Source organism: Myiozetetes cayanensis, unplaced genomic scaffold (genome assembly GCF_022539395.1).
Source record: "Myiozetetes cayanensis isolate MyiCay16 unplaced genomic scaffold, myiCay2020 scf1, whole genome shotgun sequence".
Lineage (NCBI taxonomy): Eukaryota > Metazoa > Chordata > Aves > Passeriformes > Tyrannidae > Myiozetetes > Myiozetetes cayanensis.
In genome coordinates this window covers 27134824-27153082 of record NW_026086604.1, presented here as the reverse complement: position 1 = coordinate 27153082, position 18259 = coordinate 27134824, and the positions used below count along the sequence as shown (strand labels likewise).

The 18259-nt window shown below is 40.6% G+C and overlaps 1 protein-coding gene across 1 annotated transcript; it reads left to right on the top strand.

Annotated features, from left to right (window-relative positions):
• The first annotated feature begins 735 nt into the window (after nucleotides 1-735).
• CHMP4C (charged multivesicular body protein 4C) lies at nucleotides 736-17599 on the top strand. The gene is made up of 5 exons (XM_050333162.1): nucleotides 736-1036; nucleotides 8052-8229; nucleotides 9504-9618; nucleotides 11640-11748; nucleotides 13934-17599. Exons 1-5 carry the CDS (start codon nucleotides 841-843, stop codon nucleotides 13996-13998), a joined length of 663 nt encoding a protein of 220 aa, XP_050189119.1. The 5' UTR covers nucleotides 736-840; the 3' UTR covers nucleotides 13999-17599.
• Nucleotides 17600-18259: the final 660 nt, after the last annotated feature.

Here is an 18259-nt window from a genome sequence, read left to right as displayed (position 1 = left end):
TCGGGGCAGGGCCTCTACCCGAGGCGGATGGGAGGCAGCCCGGCTTTCCGAGGCGCTTCTTGCATCCTATGACCTGCGGTTTCCTTAGCGGCGCAGCCGCCAGTTTTGTAAAAAGCCACATTCCTTCAAAATTTGGTGTTATTTTCCCAGCCTCGACACGCGTGCACACCTGTGCCTGAGTGCGCTGTGCTCCCCAAACACACCTTCCTGCGGCCTGTGCCCAGTTCTATGCCTCTCATAACAAGAGAGACAAGAAGCTCCTGGAACCGATCCAGTGGAGAGCTACAAAGGTGATCAAGGGACGGGAGCATCTCTCTTACGAGGAAAAGCTGAGAGAGTTGGGCTGAGGAAGAACTTTACTGTGCAGGTGACCGACCACTGGAACAGGTTGCTCAGAGAGGCTGTGGAGTCTCCCTCGCTGGAGATATTTAATAACCGTCTGGACACAATCCTGTGCTCTAAGATGACCTTTAGAGGTTGGACCAGATGATCCACTGTGGTTCCTTCCAACCTTACCATTCCGTAATTCTGTGACACGGGGAAAAGATGTGGGGAAAGTGCAAACTCGGCAGCGGCCTCCGCAGCGCGGGCAGCACCCGCCAGGCCCGGGTCCCCACAGCCGCCCCGCGCAGCTCCCCGGCTCCTCCCGGGCTGGCGGAGGGCAGCGGCAGCTCGGCCTCCCCGGGGCCGCCCCCGGGCCCGCCCCGCCGCCAGGTGCGGTGCCGCCAGCCCTGGGCTCAGGAAGTGCCGTCACGGCTTGTGCCGGGCGGGAGGTTCTTGCGGGCCGGACCGGCCTGGGCACATCTTCTCGTCGGCGGGCGCCGAACCGGGGCCGCCGCCATGAGCAAGATCTCCAGGTTTTTCAAGGGGGGCGGCTCGGCCGCCTCCAAGGGCCGCGGGGGCCCTTCGCCGCAGGAGGCTCTTGCCCGGCTGCGGGAGACGGAGGAGATGCTCAGCAAGAAGCAGGAGTACCTGGAGACGCGGATCGAGCGGGAGCTGGCGGTAGCCCGGCAGCACGGCACCAAGAACAGGCGAGGTGAGTGCTGCCCTCCGTCCCCGCCGGGCTTGCAAGGCTTTTAATCCCAGGGCTGGAGCGCCTCTGGGTCCTGGGATCTGTTCGGAAGCGGGGACTCGGGTCTCGCCGAGGCTGTGGCAGGGCCGGGTCACCTGGCTCCGCAGGTGTGCAGTGTGAGTCGGCTGTGGGCTCCCAGCAAGTATTAACACACGCGAGGCGGGATGGTCTTTGGCATCTATTAGCATTTAATGTACTGTGGATTCATTACGGTGGGGTGGTAGTAAGATGCTTTATTCCGCACTGATTTACTGTCTGTGGCTCCCTGTGCGATACACAGGTATCGGCTGGATACACGGAACGCAAAATACTGCTATTCAATGTGGGGAGGGGATCAGAGCTTGGAGGTTGAGCATTGGTTGGGCGGGTGGAAAAGGAGTTGAAGGATGTGAGGATCTCCTGTATTCATGAATAAATGCATATTATCCCCACTGGTGGCAACTGAGGAACAAACTGATTCAGTGATTTGCTTCAAATCATATAGGATGTACATCATAAAACCAAAAAATGAATGATAGTTTAGAGCATTAGTGATTATTGGTCTGGGCTGCTGTTAGCTGCAAAGGAGAGGATACTAAGGGGTAATAAGGTCTGGCTCCTGCCTATACTGATGTTGTTGTCTCTGGGAAGCACATGATGGTAGTCTGTGTCTTGGGGATATAAAGGGCTTTGAAAAACAAGTTAATTACTTCCTGAAGTCAACTAAAGACCTGTTTGTCTACTCTGAGCTGTATTTTTATTTAAATGCTTTAAAACAGAAGGAAAATTAGAATTAAAGATTTCTGATGGAAGGACAAAGTAGCTTTTTGTCTGCTCTTTCTGTTACTTAATAATTAAAAAAATAATGCTATGTAACAGAACTAGTGAGGAGCTGCATGTTAGAAGTGTTTTGGTTAGCCCTATTATGTATTTATAATACTTTAGCATTTAATAACTATTAGCCAAAGGCAGTTTAACTTACCTAACTTTTAGTTAGAAAGGATTTAAAATCATGGGTCAAGATGGGACAGGTTGGAATGTACAGTCAGAGGGACTAAAGCCAGTTGAGCAGCACATCTAAGCCAGCTGCTCTGCAGCATGGGACCTGTCAGGGTAGTCACAATCCCACACTTTCTATTCCCCTGGCTTCAGCTGGAGTGTCTCTTGTTCTCTTGTCCAGGTACTGTCACCTCTCTGCTGTTGCAGTGAGCTAATTCAGGAAGGTGATACTGGAAACTAATTTGCTATGGGACAAAATGACCAGGTTGCTCCTGAGGCTGAGTTCATTGTGCAAAAGCCCAAGCTGCAGGGCTGATGCAAGAAAACAGGCTGGTTTTTTGACTATAGCAATTCCTGGTTAAATTCAGACATCCTACTCTGGAACTTTATCCCAAACCTGGACTATAAGCTGGCACATTTGCAGGAGGAAGAAATGCTTCCTGCCTTACTCTGGCCCCTGTGCTGCTCCCTTCCTTTCCCTTAGCAGAACTCCTTGAAGGGTGTGTTTCAGAAAGCTGGATGCAGCTGTAAAATATTGTGGGGCTTTTTGTCTGGGTTATCTTTTTTACACAGGCTAATTTAAGTCCTCCTTGTTCAGTTGACCTGGAAGCTGCATGGAGTGCTTGTGTACCTGCAAAGGAGAGGATGGTGCACAAGCAGGAATAAAAGCTTGTTGTTGGGAGAAGGTGAATTTGCTTCTCCTTTAACTCAGCTGGTTGTTGCTGGTTTCAGGTATTTGTTGGCCTGGTGCTTCAGGCATGCAGTGTTTGATATCTGAAGCTTTTCTTCCAGATCATTGTTTCCACTTCTGTGCTCAATATGCAGTTCCCCTGGTTTTTAATCTTTGAAATTGTTCATGAAGTGATGCTGCAAACTGAATTGTTGAGCTGATCATAGTTAAAAATAACTCCCTTTTATCTGGCCAGTTGCTCAGGTACCAACACTTAAGGACAGTTAAGAGGCAGGAGCAGGGCATGAATTGCAGTGTGTCAGTTTTTCCATGCAAAAAATGGTTCTAAAGCCAAAATGAAATAATGTTAGTATAGTCAGAGGAGAAACAATATAAACTCACCTTGCTGTGCCAAAGTGCTTGAATTAGCAGGATATTGAGTGAACTTAAATCCTTGATAATGTCTTCATTTGATACGTGAATTGCTTTACAGTTTAATTGCTGTTGATTTACATATAACAACATATTACATACGGCCTACTGTACTGTATAGTTCAGAGAAAATCTGTGCTAACCAGCACAAATGAGAGAATGAAGGTTTTAATCTACATTGCCTTGTTAAAGGGAATGTTTCAAAGGGACCTCACAGGTAATTTTTAATGTGGGGGTGATTTTTTTCTTGATTTTTAATTTTTGTTTTAATTTTTCTTAATTGCATCTGTAGAGAAGCCTGTGGAAACTGAAATGCGACTGCTCAAGACTGGAGTAAGATTTCTATCTAGAGATAGAAAATGTATCAAATCAGCATGATCTCATTTGATTTTTAGGTGCATGAGTCTGAGTCAGTAATACTAACACGAGAGAGGGCAGATTCAAGCACCAGCAATTTCTCATATGTGTTCATATGACTCTTGAATGGGTTCATGTGACATCAGTAGGCTTTACTTGATGTAAAAGCTGTAATGCATTAGCTATGCAAACAGATGTGAAACATCACTTAAATACTTCTGGCTTTTCCTTTATGAAGCGAATATCTCCGCAGTTCCTGTACCTAGTCTGAAATTGGCTATTAAATACATTTCCAGCATTCCCCATTAATATCTTATTGTGGCTAGATGGCTTCAGGGTTTTTGAAGCAACAGTGTTTGTTGGAATTTGTCCTGCAGAGGTTGTGATGATAAACAGTATTTTTTTTCACAGTTAACACTGCCTTTTAATCTCTTCCCATTCCACACACGCTTTTTGTGGGAATTTTTTGTTTGTTTGTTTTGTTTTTACCTCTTTCTGTACTTTTTGGGGTATCTCAGTTTCAGTCAGTGCACAGCTGCCAACTCCATCAATGAACTGGCCTTTCTTCTCCATTATTTTGAAGGTCATACAGGAGAAATTAAAGGACAGAAAGTGATACTGAATATTTGAAAACTGTTTAAAAGGAAATGTATTTTCTGAAGTGCAGTGGTAACTGTGAAGATAACATACATATGAATGTGTGTCACAGATGGTAAAAAAACCCAAAACCAAACTAAAAAAAAGAATAAAGTTGAGAGAAACCATCTAGAATAGGATTAAATTTCAACTGTAAAGAACCACCTCGTACTACTAAGGACAAAACCTTAGAAGAAAGTTGAAATAGCAAGGGGGGGTTTACAGGTAGATGCTGCTAACTATGTTGTGTGTTATGTTCATGCAGTGCTTATGTAGCTGTGTAGCATTCCTTTTCAGTGAGGTACTTGTAACCAGGAGGCCACTGAAACCAAACAACTGTGTGGCAGTTGTGTGTGCTATGGACAGAACAGTCATGCCTGTGGCAGGGTGTGGGGCAGACTGGGAATGAGGGTTTCTGGCAGGGAAATACGAGGAAGCCCTTAGTTTTGTCTTCGTTCTGCGGGTTGCAGCAATTGTTCTTTGATCTTCACGATCGTGTTTCAAGTGTCTTGCCATGAACTGGAATACTTATAACCAGTTCAGTATATTATTGCTCTTGAATTCGGTTGTAAATGTGTGTGGCTTCCTCCACAAGGCTTTAAGGATTGTGCACACTGGCAGTGAACTATGATTTTTATGGCCTCAGCAGCATTGCCTTTGGTTGTCCCTGGTGTAAGGGAGATCAGAAGTTGCAATCCATTGATCCGTTGCAGGGCCGAAGTGGAGGTTTGTGAGCTATATCCAAAACTGAGATCCATCGTTTTCACCATGGTGTTACATCTTCTGAAGAAACACTCATTTTCTTCTTCCTGGGAATTTTAAGGATTATTAGACAATCCATTTATTTATACTACAGAAGATGAGATTATTGGTGCTTCCTGTACTGATGGGTGTTGGTGGTGGGATTGACAGGTAAAGGTGTTGTTACCACTGTGCTCTCTTTTCATTGTGATCTGTCCTGAAACCATGAGGAGGGTGCCACAGCTCTTCCTATTTCACTGCTTTTGACCTTTCCTTTTGAAACCTGGATACTCAGTGTGGCCAGGATTACTATTGCCCAGCTGGCCCTTTCTTCTTCCTTAATAAACTATCAGCATAGTAGTGATATTGGAAAAGTGCCCTTCTGTATGTTAATAATAGTAGTTCATTCATATACATACTTAAACTGACATAATAGTCTTCTGTTGTTCCAGGCACTTATCTTAACTATAAAATAAAAGCTCACATTAAAAGCAGTTGTTTCTAATCTATGAGCTGTATCCTGCTTGCTGGACTCAGAAGTACAGGAAATGTGCTAAAGCCCAGACAACTATTAACCATTATGAAATGCAGGAGTTCAATCGGCTTCTTTGGAGCACAACAGAAAAAATATGATACTGATTTTTTTTTTTTCTCCTGGAGAAGACCTCCATCTCTTCTTGTTCAGTTGGTATTAATTACACTTGCTTCTTCAGACTGTGTTCCTGCTTAGACCCATCCTCCATGGGCATCTTCTTTTTTGAGATATTTGGAATGGGCAGCACCATTTTTCAATGCCATTCTTAGACCTTCATCGAAGTAAGTTTGTGTTCGGTGCTCCATTTCATTATTTTTAAGAGATTTGTTCTTCTGCAGTTTGGTAATTATAATGCAGTAGCATTATAATGCAGAAGCATTTTAATCCTGTCAGAGTTGCACAGAAAGTTTAAAATGCTTGTGATGTGCAGTAGAAAAGCACTAAAAGTTCATGATACTCTGCAAAACACAGAAAAATAGATTTCAAATAACAAGGAAATACTCATAAGTTGCCTATAGGAGCTACTATAACAAACCCTTGTGCAATAAAGGGCATTCATTTAATACAAATCAGGAAAATCATACAGTGTGGTGTGGGAATTTATTATGCCGTGGTTGATAATGAAGAAGGACGAATTAATCTCCTCCGAAGTGATTTGTTCTGTAAGTTACTGGTAAAACTAAAGAGAATGAATATTGCACTACAATAATGAGGAAAATATGTTTATGAATAGGTGAAGTCAAGGACTTTAGCTTCTCCTGTGGTTTCTTAATTTGGGTGTGGTTTAATTAAATGATCTTCAGGATTTTAAAAACAACTGCTTTGTGTGTCACTGCGGAAATCCATTTTCTCTCTGAGCAGCCAATAATAACAGCCCCATTGCAGAGTCCCATTTCTGAATAACGCTGACTGGAAATACTGCTCCATGGTAGATGCTTATTCCAATTGAACCCTTTCTCATCAGCTGCTTAGTGCTCCTCTGTCCACAGGGCTTTAGGGTCCTCTTTGGCACAGCTCATGCTAGGTACAGTTTCAGACTTTTATATTTGTCTGCAATCTTTAGCTTCCTAGGAAGAATCCAGGATCAAATTTGATTCAAGGGAAGCTAAGGAAGGAAATAGCTGATGTGCTAACACTACCAATAATAAGCATAAATATATAGGAAAATAATAAGTAGGTAAAGATTATTTGGGATTAAGTAAAAATGATGTATTTTGGAATTGCCAGTGAGAATTTTACAGTTCTCACATTTGCCATTTGTAAGACATCATCTGGTGTTCATGCATGTCGTTTGGAATATGCATGATCTTTGGACCCTCCCCCAAAACCTGGGAAAACCTTGAACTTGATTACCATGATTAATCTGTTATGATTGCAGTTTACTATCCTGAAACATCTTACTGCATGTTCTAGAACCTTAGCCTGTGTGAATGCCTGTCCTTGCACAGCTCCTGGTGTGCAATTCTGACCATGCTGATTCAAGCATTTGTCAACTAAGCACTAATTTTTCTAGTGTGTTGTTACACATCAAAAATCTGTGCTCCCTCTTTGGAGGGATCCTAACTTCATTTGAAAAGTTGTGTACCCCAGTGTCAAGGTTCAGTGTTACTGTATATGAGCAATTATTTGAATGGATGGCAACAATAGTTGCTGCTGTTGGTTGAGTCTGGGGGGGCTTGCAGGCTCTGAACCTGATTAAAAAATTAAATGTAGAAGACAAGGGGAGGAACATAGGTGTAAATAGCATTGAAAAAACAATGGGTTAACTCAGTCTCCTGTTTTTATTGGTGTTTTTTTTGCCTGGCACATCTGTAGTTTTCAAGGGACAGTGGTCAGGAAATGCTTGTGGCAGGATTGTGTGTGTTCCACACCCTGAGGCCAAGAGAAAGTCCCAAGTTCTGGTAATGATTTACTCTGAGCAAAGTATACTGCTCATAACTTAGCAAATATAAAAGACTAATCTCGACAATTTACAAAGATACTGAGATGTAGCTGAGTTTGACTGTTCCTATGTCTACACAGTTCTATATGTTTTCAGATTCTAAGGTTTAAAGATCATCTTCCTAAGTGATTGTAAGAAATAGATTCAGCTGAAAGCCAGAGAAATGTAAGTCCTCCTTTGATCCAACCCACCTGCCTGGTTGGGCCATTTGGGCTTTCCATTGCACTTCACAGTTACTGCTGTTGAGACAAAGTTTAGAAAGCAGCATTGCTGGAGATGTGGTTATCATGACAGATCTTCTTATGCTGTCTTCTTTAGTTTTTACTTTCTCCTTTCCTCTGTTTTCTCCTTTCTGACTCCTCTCTCATGTTTTTCTTTTTCCTCCCCATTTTCCCTGCTCTGCCTATGCGCACAGGATGGAGTTCAAGATCTCCCGCAGTGGAGGAAGAAGCTGCTCTTCCTGTGATTCTAAAAGGAGTTAATCTAAAAGAGGCTTCCCAGCATGTTCATGCAACAGCATGCTGGTGATAAACAGGCTGCTGATGTGCTGTGGTCAAAGTTTGTCTCCCTACTAGTAAGGTAGGAGGGTGAGAATTATAAATTCTGCAGGTCAGCTTGGTGCTGAACTACTTGGGCCTTGCATTTTGCTATGAAAACACACAGTGCACTTTGCCTCTTCCTATTCCAGCTGCCTTACAAGCACTGAAGAGGAAAAAGAGATATGAGAAACAGTTGAGTCAAATTGATGGGACACTTTCGACCATTGAGTTCCAGAGAGAGGCACTGGAGAATTCCCACACGAACACAGAAGTGCTCAAGAATATGGGTTATGCTGCACAAGCTATGAAAAAAGTACATGAAAATATGTAAGTGCTTTCTAATAGCTTCCAAGCTGAGCTTACTGACCACTTTCAAACTGTTCCATCACTGCAGACTCTTGTATCAAGTTAGACAGTTTTTACTTCATTTTTGGTTCAAGCATCTAATGTTAGGAATGCTATTGGTGCTGTAGGGTTATATTTGGCAAAAAAATATCTTTTCTTAATGTCAGCTCTAGAAGGAAGTTCACTTAACTAGTGAGATCTGTGTGTTACCTGGTTTTTTTCATCTATCTTGGCAGTGGAGACTGGCCTCTGCCCTTGGTTTGTCCAGAAGAAAATTTAGTTATAGAAACTAAGTGAACTCTTTTCCTCAGAATCTATAAGCTGGATTGTGGGATCCAAAGTACTAGTTAGACCTGAATAAAGATATGACACGGACAAAAAAAATTATCCCTTTTTTTTTCTTTTCTATGTCCTATATTGTTTCAAGGGGTGTTTTCGTGCCTGAATAAACAGAGTTAAATCAGAAAGGTTTTTCTGGAAGAAGCAAACAGGAATTGAAACAATAATGAAGTTAACAATACGGGAAGCCTTTAAATGGGGTGCAGTTCTCTTAAGTTGCCCTCGGTTCTGGTGAAAGCTTAACATCAAAAAAGATCCATATAATCATAGAATAGATTGGGTTAGAAGTGACCTTTAAAGGTCATCTTTTCCAGACACCCTGCAGTGAACAGGGACATCCTCAACTAGATCATGTTGCTCAGTCTGCCCAGCCTGACCTAGAATGTTTCCAGGGAGGGAGCATCCACCACCTCTCTGGGCAACCTGTGCTGATGTTTCACCACCCTCAGTGTAAAACACTTCTTCCTTGTGTCAAGTCTAAATTGACCCTCTTTTAGTTTAAAGCCGTTACCCTCTGTCCTGTTGCAACAGGCCCTGCAAAAATGTTCATCGCTATCTTTCTTATAAGCTCCCTTCAAGTACTGAAAGGCCTGTAAAGATGCTGGCCTTGGGGGATCTGCCCAGGGGTGTGACTGTTGCCTGGCAGAGGTCTGAGAAGCCCAGAGGGGTAGAAAGACACACTCTGCTGCAGCTTAACTTTTGTTATAATCCCAAAGTAGAAGAAGTTGGATTGGCCAAAGCACACAGAAGCTTTTAGTGTAGGCATTAAGGTCTGGGTGAGGAAAATTATTCCCTGTGAGTTCTGGTGTTTATACCACCATGGGCATAAAAAGAAAATAGAGTCTGTTCCAGCGAGTCTCTTCTCTAGGATTTGAGTGATACATATTTAAAAATATGTTTCTATGTTATCTTTCCAGGGACTTAAACAAAATTGATGATTTGATGCAAGATATCACTGAACAGCAAGATGTTGCCCAGGAAATTTCAGATGCTATTTCAAACCGAGCCACCTTTGGTGATGAGTTTGATGAGGTTAGTACTTCTGGCCTGCGACTTTTAGTTATTAGATGACTCCATAGTTATTTGGTTGTGCAGTGGTTTGTTTTTTAAAAGGTATGGATGTGAAATTCCTTGGTTCTATCTAGGACAAGTGTATATTTTTTATATAAATATAAAAATTAACTTAAAAATATTAATATATAAAATATATACTAAAATATATATGTAAAATATAAAAACTACTGTTATTTATATATAAATTTTAAGAAAAGCCTTTTTAACTACACTCCTGTAGTTGTTTTTCTCATTTGAACCATGGAAGGAGGAGATCAATAAAACATGTAATTTGTACTACTCTAAGTGGACACTGAAACATATAATTTTTTGTGCTCCAAATAGACATCCGTTTGACTAAGTGCAGTTCCTGCACTGTGAACAGGCTGCTGTTCACAATTCTGAATATTTGGACCATTTTTTAAGGTCACTTTTGGTACTGGGAGATGCAGGTCCTTTCCTTTTTTTCCCAGATTTTCTACAGAAGTAGATGCATTACACAAAAGTAATACCTGTTGGAAGCAATAAGGTTTCTTCCTTGAGCTCTTTTCTTCTGAAATGCCCACAAGGCATTTAGACCATTCTGAAAATTTGTTGCAGTAACTTCCATCCAGTGTCCCTGGATTTGGTTTTGTATATCTAGGCACGTTATTACTTATTTCTGATCCAACCATGGCTGAGGACTCAAAGGTCAAAAGTACTCAAAATTCTTGTGATCTTGTGATCAAAATTCTTGTGAAATGCAGAGCTGGGGATCAGGTTCAGTATCACAATCAGTTTGGTTTTGTTTTTCATTTTTGTTGATTTGGGATCATCAGGGATTATTTGAAGAATGTCCTGAATAATTAAACAATTCACTCTATCCCGAACTAATTTGTTCCTGTGTACCCAAATAGACAACAAAGAAAAATATAAATGTGATATCACACATATTTGCTTGATTAGGAGGAAGGGAAGGTTTCATTCAACAGTTATAATTTGTTGAAAATAGGAATAATTCTTTATATTTTGTTCCCATTATCTGCTTTCCTGTTTTTCCACTTTGAATGTAAATAGACTTTCCAAGAAACATGTGCCATTACTGGCACAAGGAATGGGATTTGACCTGTATGAACTGGGCTTCAAACAACTGAAAAACATACTGCCATCCCAAGCACCTGTTCAGTGTCTTACTTTTCATCAGTGCTTAACTTTTGGGGGCCTGTGTAGACAAAGCCTATTTCACAGACATGTTTTCCTGAGCCACTTTTGCCCATTGTTTCTTTTGAAACCATTTTATCAGTGTGGCAGTGGTCCATTTCTCTACAAATAATGTAGCATTTAGCTTCCTTTCTTTGGGAAACTCCAGCCAAGGAGTAGGTTCTTTGCTTTTTTAAGAAGTGTACAGCTTTTTTATTTTTAGCATTGTACAAGTGGATTAGATATCTGTCCAAATCAGCTTCTGCAGCTGAAAGCTCAAGAGTGCTGTGTGCTTCAGGAGTGAAGAGCAGGACCCAGAGGACATTTCTGATTCCAGTGCTGCTTTGAAATCGTATATAATCCTGGACTTGTGTGATAAGGCTGAACTATAATGTTTAATGGCAGTCTACCTTATAACCAATGGAACCTGTTTGCTTTTTAAAATGGGAGAAATAGCATGGTAAAATTAGAATCCATTGAAGAGTACAGTGTCTAGATTTGGAACAAACCTGAGGACAGCAGAGAATCTTTTTCCCCACTGAGTTTTTGACAAGTACTGTACTGCTGTCAGTTTTGTTTCTAATTTTGTTCCTTGTCCTGTTTCTAACTTCCATGATCCTTCTTTCAGTGTTTAGTTAAGGTTTATTGTTATTGCCCATATTTAGTAAAAATTATACTTTTAATATTCTGAGTTTTGATATGTGTTTTCAGATGTAAATTGTTTCTTCAGTAGCGCTTTGCTTCATGGTGTTTAAATGTGCCCTTGCCTCCAATCCCTGTCAGTACAATGAATTTGTAAGTAATGTTTTCCTTGAATTTAGGATGAGTTGATGGCAGAATTAGAAGAACTGGAGCAAGAAGAACTGAACAAGGGAATGAGAGATGTCAGGTTGCCAAGTGTTCCGTCCACATCGCTGCCTTCTCGCCCTGGTAAACTGCCTGCTTGCCCTTTTACTTTGCTTATTATTAAATCATGCTGTGAGAAAGGGGAGAGGAAGAGAGAGTTTCAGACATGTATTTAACTCTGTTTTAACTATTTAAGTGTTAGAAATTCCTTTTCTTGCTTTTGTTTAACAGAAAAAGCAAAATGTAAATCTGTTTTTCTCTATGAAAGCATTTAGGCCTAAATGCTCTGTAGATTTGGGGAGACAAACTCAGGAACTTGACCTTGCAGATATACTGATGAATCTCCAACTGAAATGTAGTGAGATTATTGAGGAATGGGAAGACACTTTTTTTTTTTTTTGCAATTAAATCCTTAGTCTCTTTTAATTAGAGCCTGACCTAGATTCAGAATGTTAGCATCACAAAGATCCAGCTTTGTGGGGTAGTGGTTTGATATTTGCCACTGGTGTTTTAATTAGAAATGAAGGATGCAGCAGGAAGCACACATTTAAAGAAGTATTTTATTCCGTTTCCTTTCTTTCTACTGAATAGGCTTATTCCTGTATTAAGCTGTAGTCTTATTTTTCTATAGTTCTGCCTTGTTCATTTTGAATTAAGCCAGAGACAGTCAACTTTTACTCCACCTTTCACCATATCCCTGTTATCCTCTATCAGCTGAAAGACTTACTGTGTACTGAGGCTAATAAAAGAATATAAATATTTGATGGTAGGGACAGCACACACGTGACACAGGTTGTTTATGGTGTGTTCTGCTGCAGAACAGGTTACCTAGACCAGCTCAACTCAGTGACTATTACATGTGTTTTGGCAGATGGCATTTAAATCCTGGGAAATAGTTTCAAACATTCAGACTGGGACTGTGGCCTCATCTACAGAAGTCAATCGCAGAACAGCTAGTAAAAAAAATTAAAAAATGCAGAACAGCAGTGCAAATTGCGCCCTGGCCAATTATGGCTTGTTCATGCACTGTCTTCCAGATCTAGCTATAGCAGTTGACATTTTTCTTAAACCCAGGCCATCTCCATGTACTTCTCACTATCTTAATTTTCTACTTCATCTGTCTGTGTGGTTACTTCAGGCAAAATTAGCTGTTTACGATTATATAGTTTAGGGCCTTGCAAAACTGGCTTATGTTTTCTGAACCTCGGTGCTTACTGTTATACAGCAACAGCAAAATCAGTACAGTTAATGGACCTATAATGCTTCTGATTGGAGATGCATGTTACCCTCCTAAGAAGATGAGGAAACTGTGAATGGAGCAAGGCGCAGTGACCTTCCCCAGTCACACAGTGAGCCAGTGGCATTTACAGAATAGGGACAGGACCTGTGCTCTCCCACATCCTTTCCCTGAAGGTGGTAGCTGCAGTCCCTCCCCTCACCCCCAACAGGGTGGCTCCTGGCCCTGTGGCTGCTGCAGGCAGGAGCCAGCTGGCTGCTGTAAAGGTGCACAGGAGGGTGGTGCACCCAGCAAGTGTTCCACTGGTGTTGGGAGAGGTGCCAGTCCTGACACACACAGCTCACACACAGATGGAGACAGCCTGAAATTGAACCTGGGCTGTAGGGCATCGAGTCTGTAGGTCAGCAAGTGAAGACTATTTGGGCAAGGTTTTAGTTTGGTGAATGCAGATGTGTGATAGGAGATTTGGGTGCAAAAGGAGAAAGTGTGTGTGGGACCTGATACAGAGCTGGGGGTTGCTGATGCTGATGTTGGAGTTAACTGATGTTCAGGAATTTCTTTGTCCCTTTTAATAAATGATACCTCCCTTTAAAATGGGGTGAGTTTACCTGGAGACTGAACTTGCATATGCAGAACCTTTCAGCCCTATTTGGAAAGGTAGCAGGATGTGCAGCTGGCTGGGGTGGGTCACTCGTGCCTGTTTACATGGTGATGAGAGAACTGGCAGCATCTTGTGGGTAATTTCTGTCTGTGACAGCTTTTAGAGATTAAATGTGTCTTCTGCAGGAGTCTTTCAGCAGGAATTACATCAGACCTGTATTTTTAACCTCAGGGTTATGTGTGAGATGATGGTGAGGCAAAATAGTCACATCTCTCATGAGCTTCATTTCTGCATTATCCATGTTGAACTTGCTACTCAGTAAATTGATCTGAGCTCTTCAAACTGAAAAGCACTGTGCAAGTCCTCATGCTAAAAGATAAAATGGTTCTGACTGTTACATTAGTTGATGGTTATTGTCTTTTTCTCTGCAGCATCAACCAGGAGGAGAGCAGAGGATGAAGATGAGATGAAGAAGCTGGCTGCCTGGGCTTCATAAGAGCACAGTGTTTTATAACTCTATGCATTATGGTGCAAGTGTAAAGAGCTGCAATGCTGTTTTATAACCTTACTGATTTAGTGTGGTTACACTTCGTACAGGCTGAGTTTTTTATGGCTGATCTTATTAACAATACTGTTACTGCCATATTACAAAACTAGTTTAAAAACCAGCAAACAAAAATTGCAATAGTTGCCAAAACCTCCAAGCATCAAATTTTTTTCAGCGTCAGTCAGAGATTTGTTTTGTTATTAGTGAGAGGTTTTATTTTTTTTATTTATATTTTACCATGTCTTCTGGTTTGTAAAACCTATGTGCCTCACTTATGCACAAATCTGGATTCATTGTTGAAATGAGAAAGTTAAGTCAGTCATCAGGGCCCTATACTAAGGGGTTATTTGGTTCAGACTATTTGAATATTAGCTGTTTTCATCTTTATACATGCCCTGACTTGCAAGTTCCTTTGAGCTTATGAGCTAATAGCTGTTTATTTGTGCATGAAGCTCTCCCTGGAGCAGCTTATGGTGTCCTAGATATTAAGAGGAGACTCTTCTGTAGGTTTTTTGAAGTGGGATAGGTTATTTGTTTTGTTTTAACTGGCAAAAATATCCCATGTACTTCTATAGGTCAGCTTGAACTGCATTTTGAACTATTTCCAACTTGGTTGTAGAATTACAGTGATTGAGGAAAATGCAATGTCCAAGTTCCTATATATCCCTGCCAAACAAAACTGATTTTCACTAACTCTGTCAAAAATCTAGAAGAGATTTCTGTCTGTTTTTCCTCTGTCTTGTCTTTCTAGGCTGAGTCTTTACTTTGCGTGATAATACTCATCCTCAAAGGAATTAGTAACACATTTTTAATGATACAGTTTCAAAATAGTTCTAATTTCTGAGCATTTGAGTCTTTTCTATTACTCAGTTTATGAATGGAAATAATACCAGTGCATTCCATTTGAAATGCCTTTTTAACTCTGGTTAAAAGTTCTGGATTACTTGTAAAGTTGATGAGTTATTGCCCAACTGACAGTTTTTTAGCCTAAGGAACAAATGCCACTCTTGGTTGCTAAACTGCCACATATATGGGAAATCACTGTTCAAATGCCAGCCAAAAATTAAATAGGCTGCTTTGTACTTACAAAGTTTATTAAATAAGACTGAAGCTCTATGCTAGCAGACTGATGTCAATCACAAGGAAATAGTAAAACACTGGGGTTCCTAGGGGTGTAGGAAGCAGAGTCCTTGATCTAGGTTTCTTATTTTCAAATGAATTTAAATTTTACTGATGATTGAACCACTTGGTGAATAGTGGGACACTTGGTTTCTCTAGATCTGTAGCAAGACTGACTCCTTCTCCTGCAGACTGTAGCCTGTGATTTGTTGGGTGTTTAGCTTTGACAAGCTACAGTAGGGTTCAGTGTAGTGGATTTTGGGTTAAGCATAAGGAAATGTGTGTTTCTGGACATGGCATACTCAGAACCTTTCAAGATGAGTTCCGTGGATGAAACCCAAAATGTATAAACCCTGTGGAAAGATTCAGTTTGTCAGGACTTTCATTATCTGTGGTGGAATTGCTTTCGGTTTGTATGCATAGGAAAGGTGAATCAAGCCTTGCCACTTTACTTTGGATAAATTTCCTATTGGAAAAAATTAAGTGTGTGAACTCTGTCCTAAATTTTGGAGGTACCAGGAAAATTGTCTGGGTTTTTTGTGACTAAGAAAATCTGGAACTATTAAATTTTTGATTTAAAAACAAAACAGAAAAAGAAAGAAGGAAAGTAAGAAAGAACTACCATAAATTTAAAAATACATTTTGAACTTTCAGTAGGAAACCAAACACTAAAAAAATGTTACTGGTTTTACTGCTTGATGAAATTCTGGATGAAATGCCAGCTGAAAGCAGGATTATTTTACAAAATAACAAATATTTTGAGTTATTTCAAATCCATTTGCTAATTTTTCTGGCTTGAATCCTGTTTTCAAGGTGTGCAGTCTATGCAAGTGTCCGAATTGGGTACAGAATGCATTAGCATGCCCTGGGTGAGTCACCATGCAAGGCTGGCTGTGTGCACACTTGTGGTATTGCTAAATATGGGGCTGTGCCAACGTAGTCCCATGGTTAGCTCGGAAAAGCTGGCTTTTAGCATCTGTTCTTGGTCAAATTAGTAGTTTACCAATACTTGGCACTTGGCATACTTGTAGCACTTGGCATACTTGAAGCTCTCTGCAACCTAACCAAAATAGGTCTGTTAAGCCTCCAGTTTGAAACTGAAGTGACTTTCAGTCTGCTTTGGAAAATGTGGACCTGCTGGTTTTGTGTAACCATTTTCCATATGAACACCCTTCACAGCGGAGAAAAAATCCTAGGGAAGGTCTTATCCTTTGCAAGCCAGCATCTGATTGCTGATCTCCAACAATGTTTTGGCCAAGTGTTGATCCTGGGAAGCTTCAGATGTCCTCAGCTTATTGATGTCAGACCGGACACTTGAGGAACAGTATTTATGAAAGTGAAGAAATTACATTGGTCATTCATGTGAGCTGCTCTGCAAGTCTTTGTGTAGAGGCTGGTGATTCTGGAGGGCAGACTCACGTACCAGTTCACAGCTAGGACATGTGTGGTTGGTAAAGCTACACTCAGAAACATTATAGTGATGTACACAAACCAAAATTCACCAGGGACCTCCAGAACTGAAGTGCTTGTTGCTGTATTTCTTTGGGAGACCGGTTTTCTTCAAAGGCAAAGGGGTTCTAGGGATTTAATTCAGCTGAGGGAGTGGCTTTTTCCTGTGTAAATTCAGATAACACTGGGACAAATGGCCCTTTATTTTTTTGAACATATGTCTCACTTCATGTCAAGATGGTATTTGTTCAGTATGTAAGCAGTTGAGAGTGAATAATGTCACATGTTACTGTAAATGTATTCTCTATTAACTGGAATATTTTACAAGAGGACTGTGGCAGCAGATGGTGTACTATAGCTGACTTCCTTTCTTGTTCCTTATTTATTTTGAAAATGTTTACTTCTCTTAACAGGCTTGGACATTTTTAACCTGGATAGCTTTAAAAAGGTGAAAATATATTAATAAAAAGTGAAAATAATTAATATATATATGTAGCAAATAAATATTTGAGTGTCATGTTTGTTTTACATGGTTGCATTAAATTTCTCTTCCTATTAGGCAAAAGTGTAAGTACCCTCCTTAAGTCTAAAGATACAGTGCTCTTTAGATGATATGAGAACATTCATAAACTTTTTTTTTTGATGTATTGATCTTTCATCAGGCTAGAACTCAAGAATTCTTCAAAGGTGATTTGGTTGATAAAAACAACCAACCAACAAAAACACTCCACCCCAGTGTATGCTGTGGTGTTTGGGCTGCATTCCTTCACACTTAACAGTTGTGTTGTGAGAGATTCTTTTATTTTAATGTGCCCAAAATACCTCCTCCCCACCTCTGACCCAAAGATCTCATTGTTTCAGAAATACTGAGTGTTTCATTTTCCAGGGCTTAGTTGAAAGGAAGAATGATCAAGTCTTTTAAACATGAAAAAAGAAAAAAATACTATAGGCAAATATGAAGTGACACAAATAAAAAATGCATTTTTTCATGCATCTCATTAGAATCTCTACTTAAAGTGTGTGTGTACAGTGTCTCCCATTTTATATACATGCATTTATACATATGTATAAAGTACTGGAGCAGTGATTTGAGACCACTGATCATTGTCTGGTGTTGAAAGATTTCAATTGCTTTGGCAGCTTGTGTTTGGCTGTAAATCCCTAAGGTGTCACAAAATGTCCAGTGACTGCTGCAGCATGTACACATGCTGGCTGCATATGTGGCTGTAGGGGGTGGAAGAATGGGTTGGGAGTGCATAGGGAATATTTGCAATGAGAAAATATCACAGTTTTTCCTCATGTAGAGCTTATATTATTTTAATGATGTAATTTTTTTAGAAACATGAGGAAGCTTTCATCTCAGAAATGATTTAACAGCAGGGATTAGCTTGAACATCTTAAGAAATTACAAATACTATAATCTCACGTAGCTGCTCTATTTTCTCACATCTGTCCCCATTGCAGAGACTGGCAAGACCCACTGTCATAGCAGTGTTCAGTCAGCTGTATATTGTAGGAAAAATGTAGCTGGTTGATGTCACTTTGATCACAGTATAAGTGGTTTATTGTTTTGTTATCAAAGTGCAATTTACCTGGCTGTTGCTGAACTATACACTTGGGATCAATATCTGCAGATAAAGCC

Coding starts and splice junctions, on each gene's coding strand:
- CHMP4C (XM_050333162.1), top strand. CDS start 841: ATGAGCAAGATCTCCAGGTTTTTCAAGGGGGGCGGCTCGGCCGCCTCC. Junction 1,037..8,051: donor CGGCACCAAGAACAGGCGAG/GTGAGTGCTGCC, acceptor TTCCTATTCCAG/CTGCCTTACAAGCACTGAAG. Junction 8,230..9,503: donor AAAAAAGTACATGAAAATAT/GTAAGTGCTTTC, acceptor TTATCTTTCCAG/GGACTTAAACAAAATTGATG.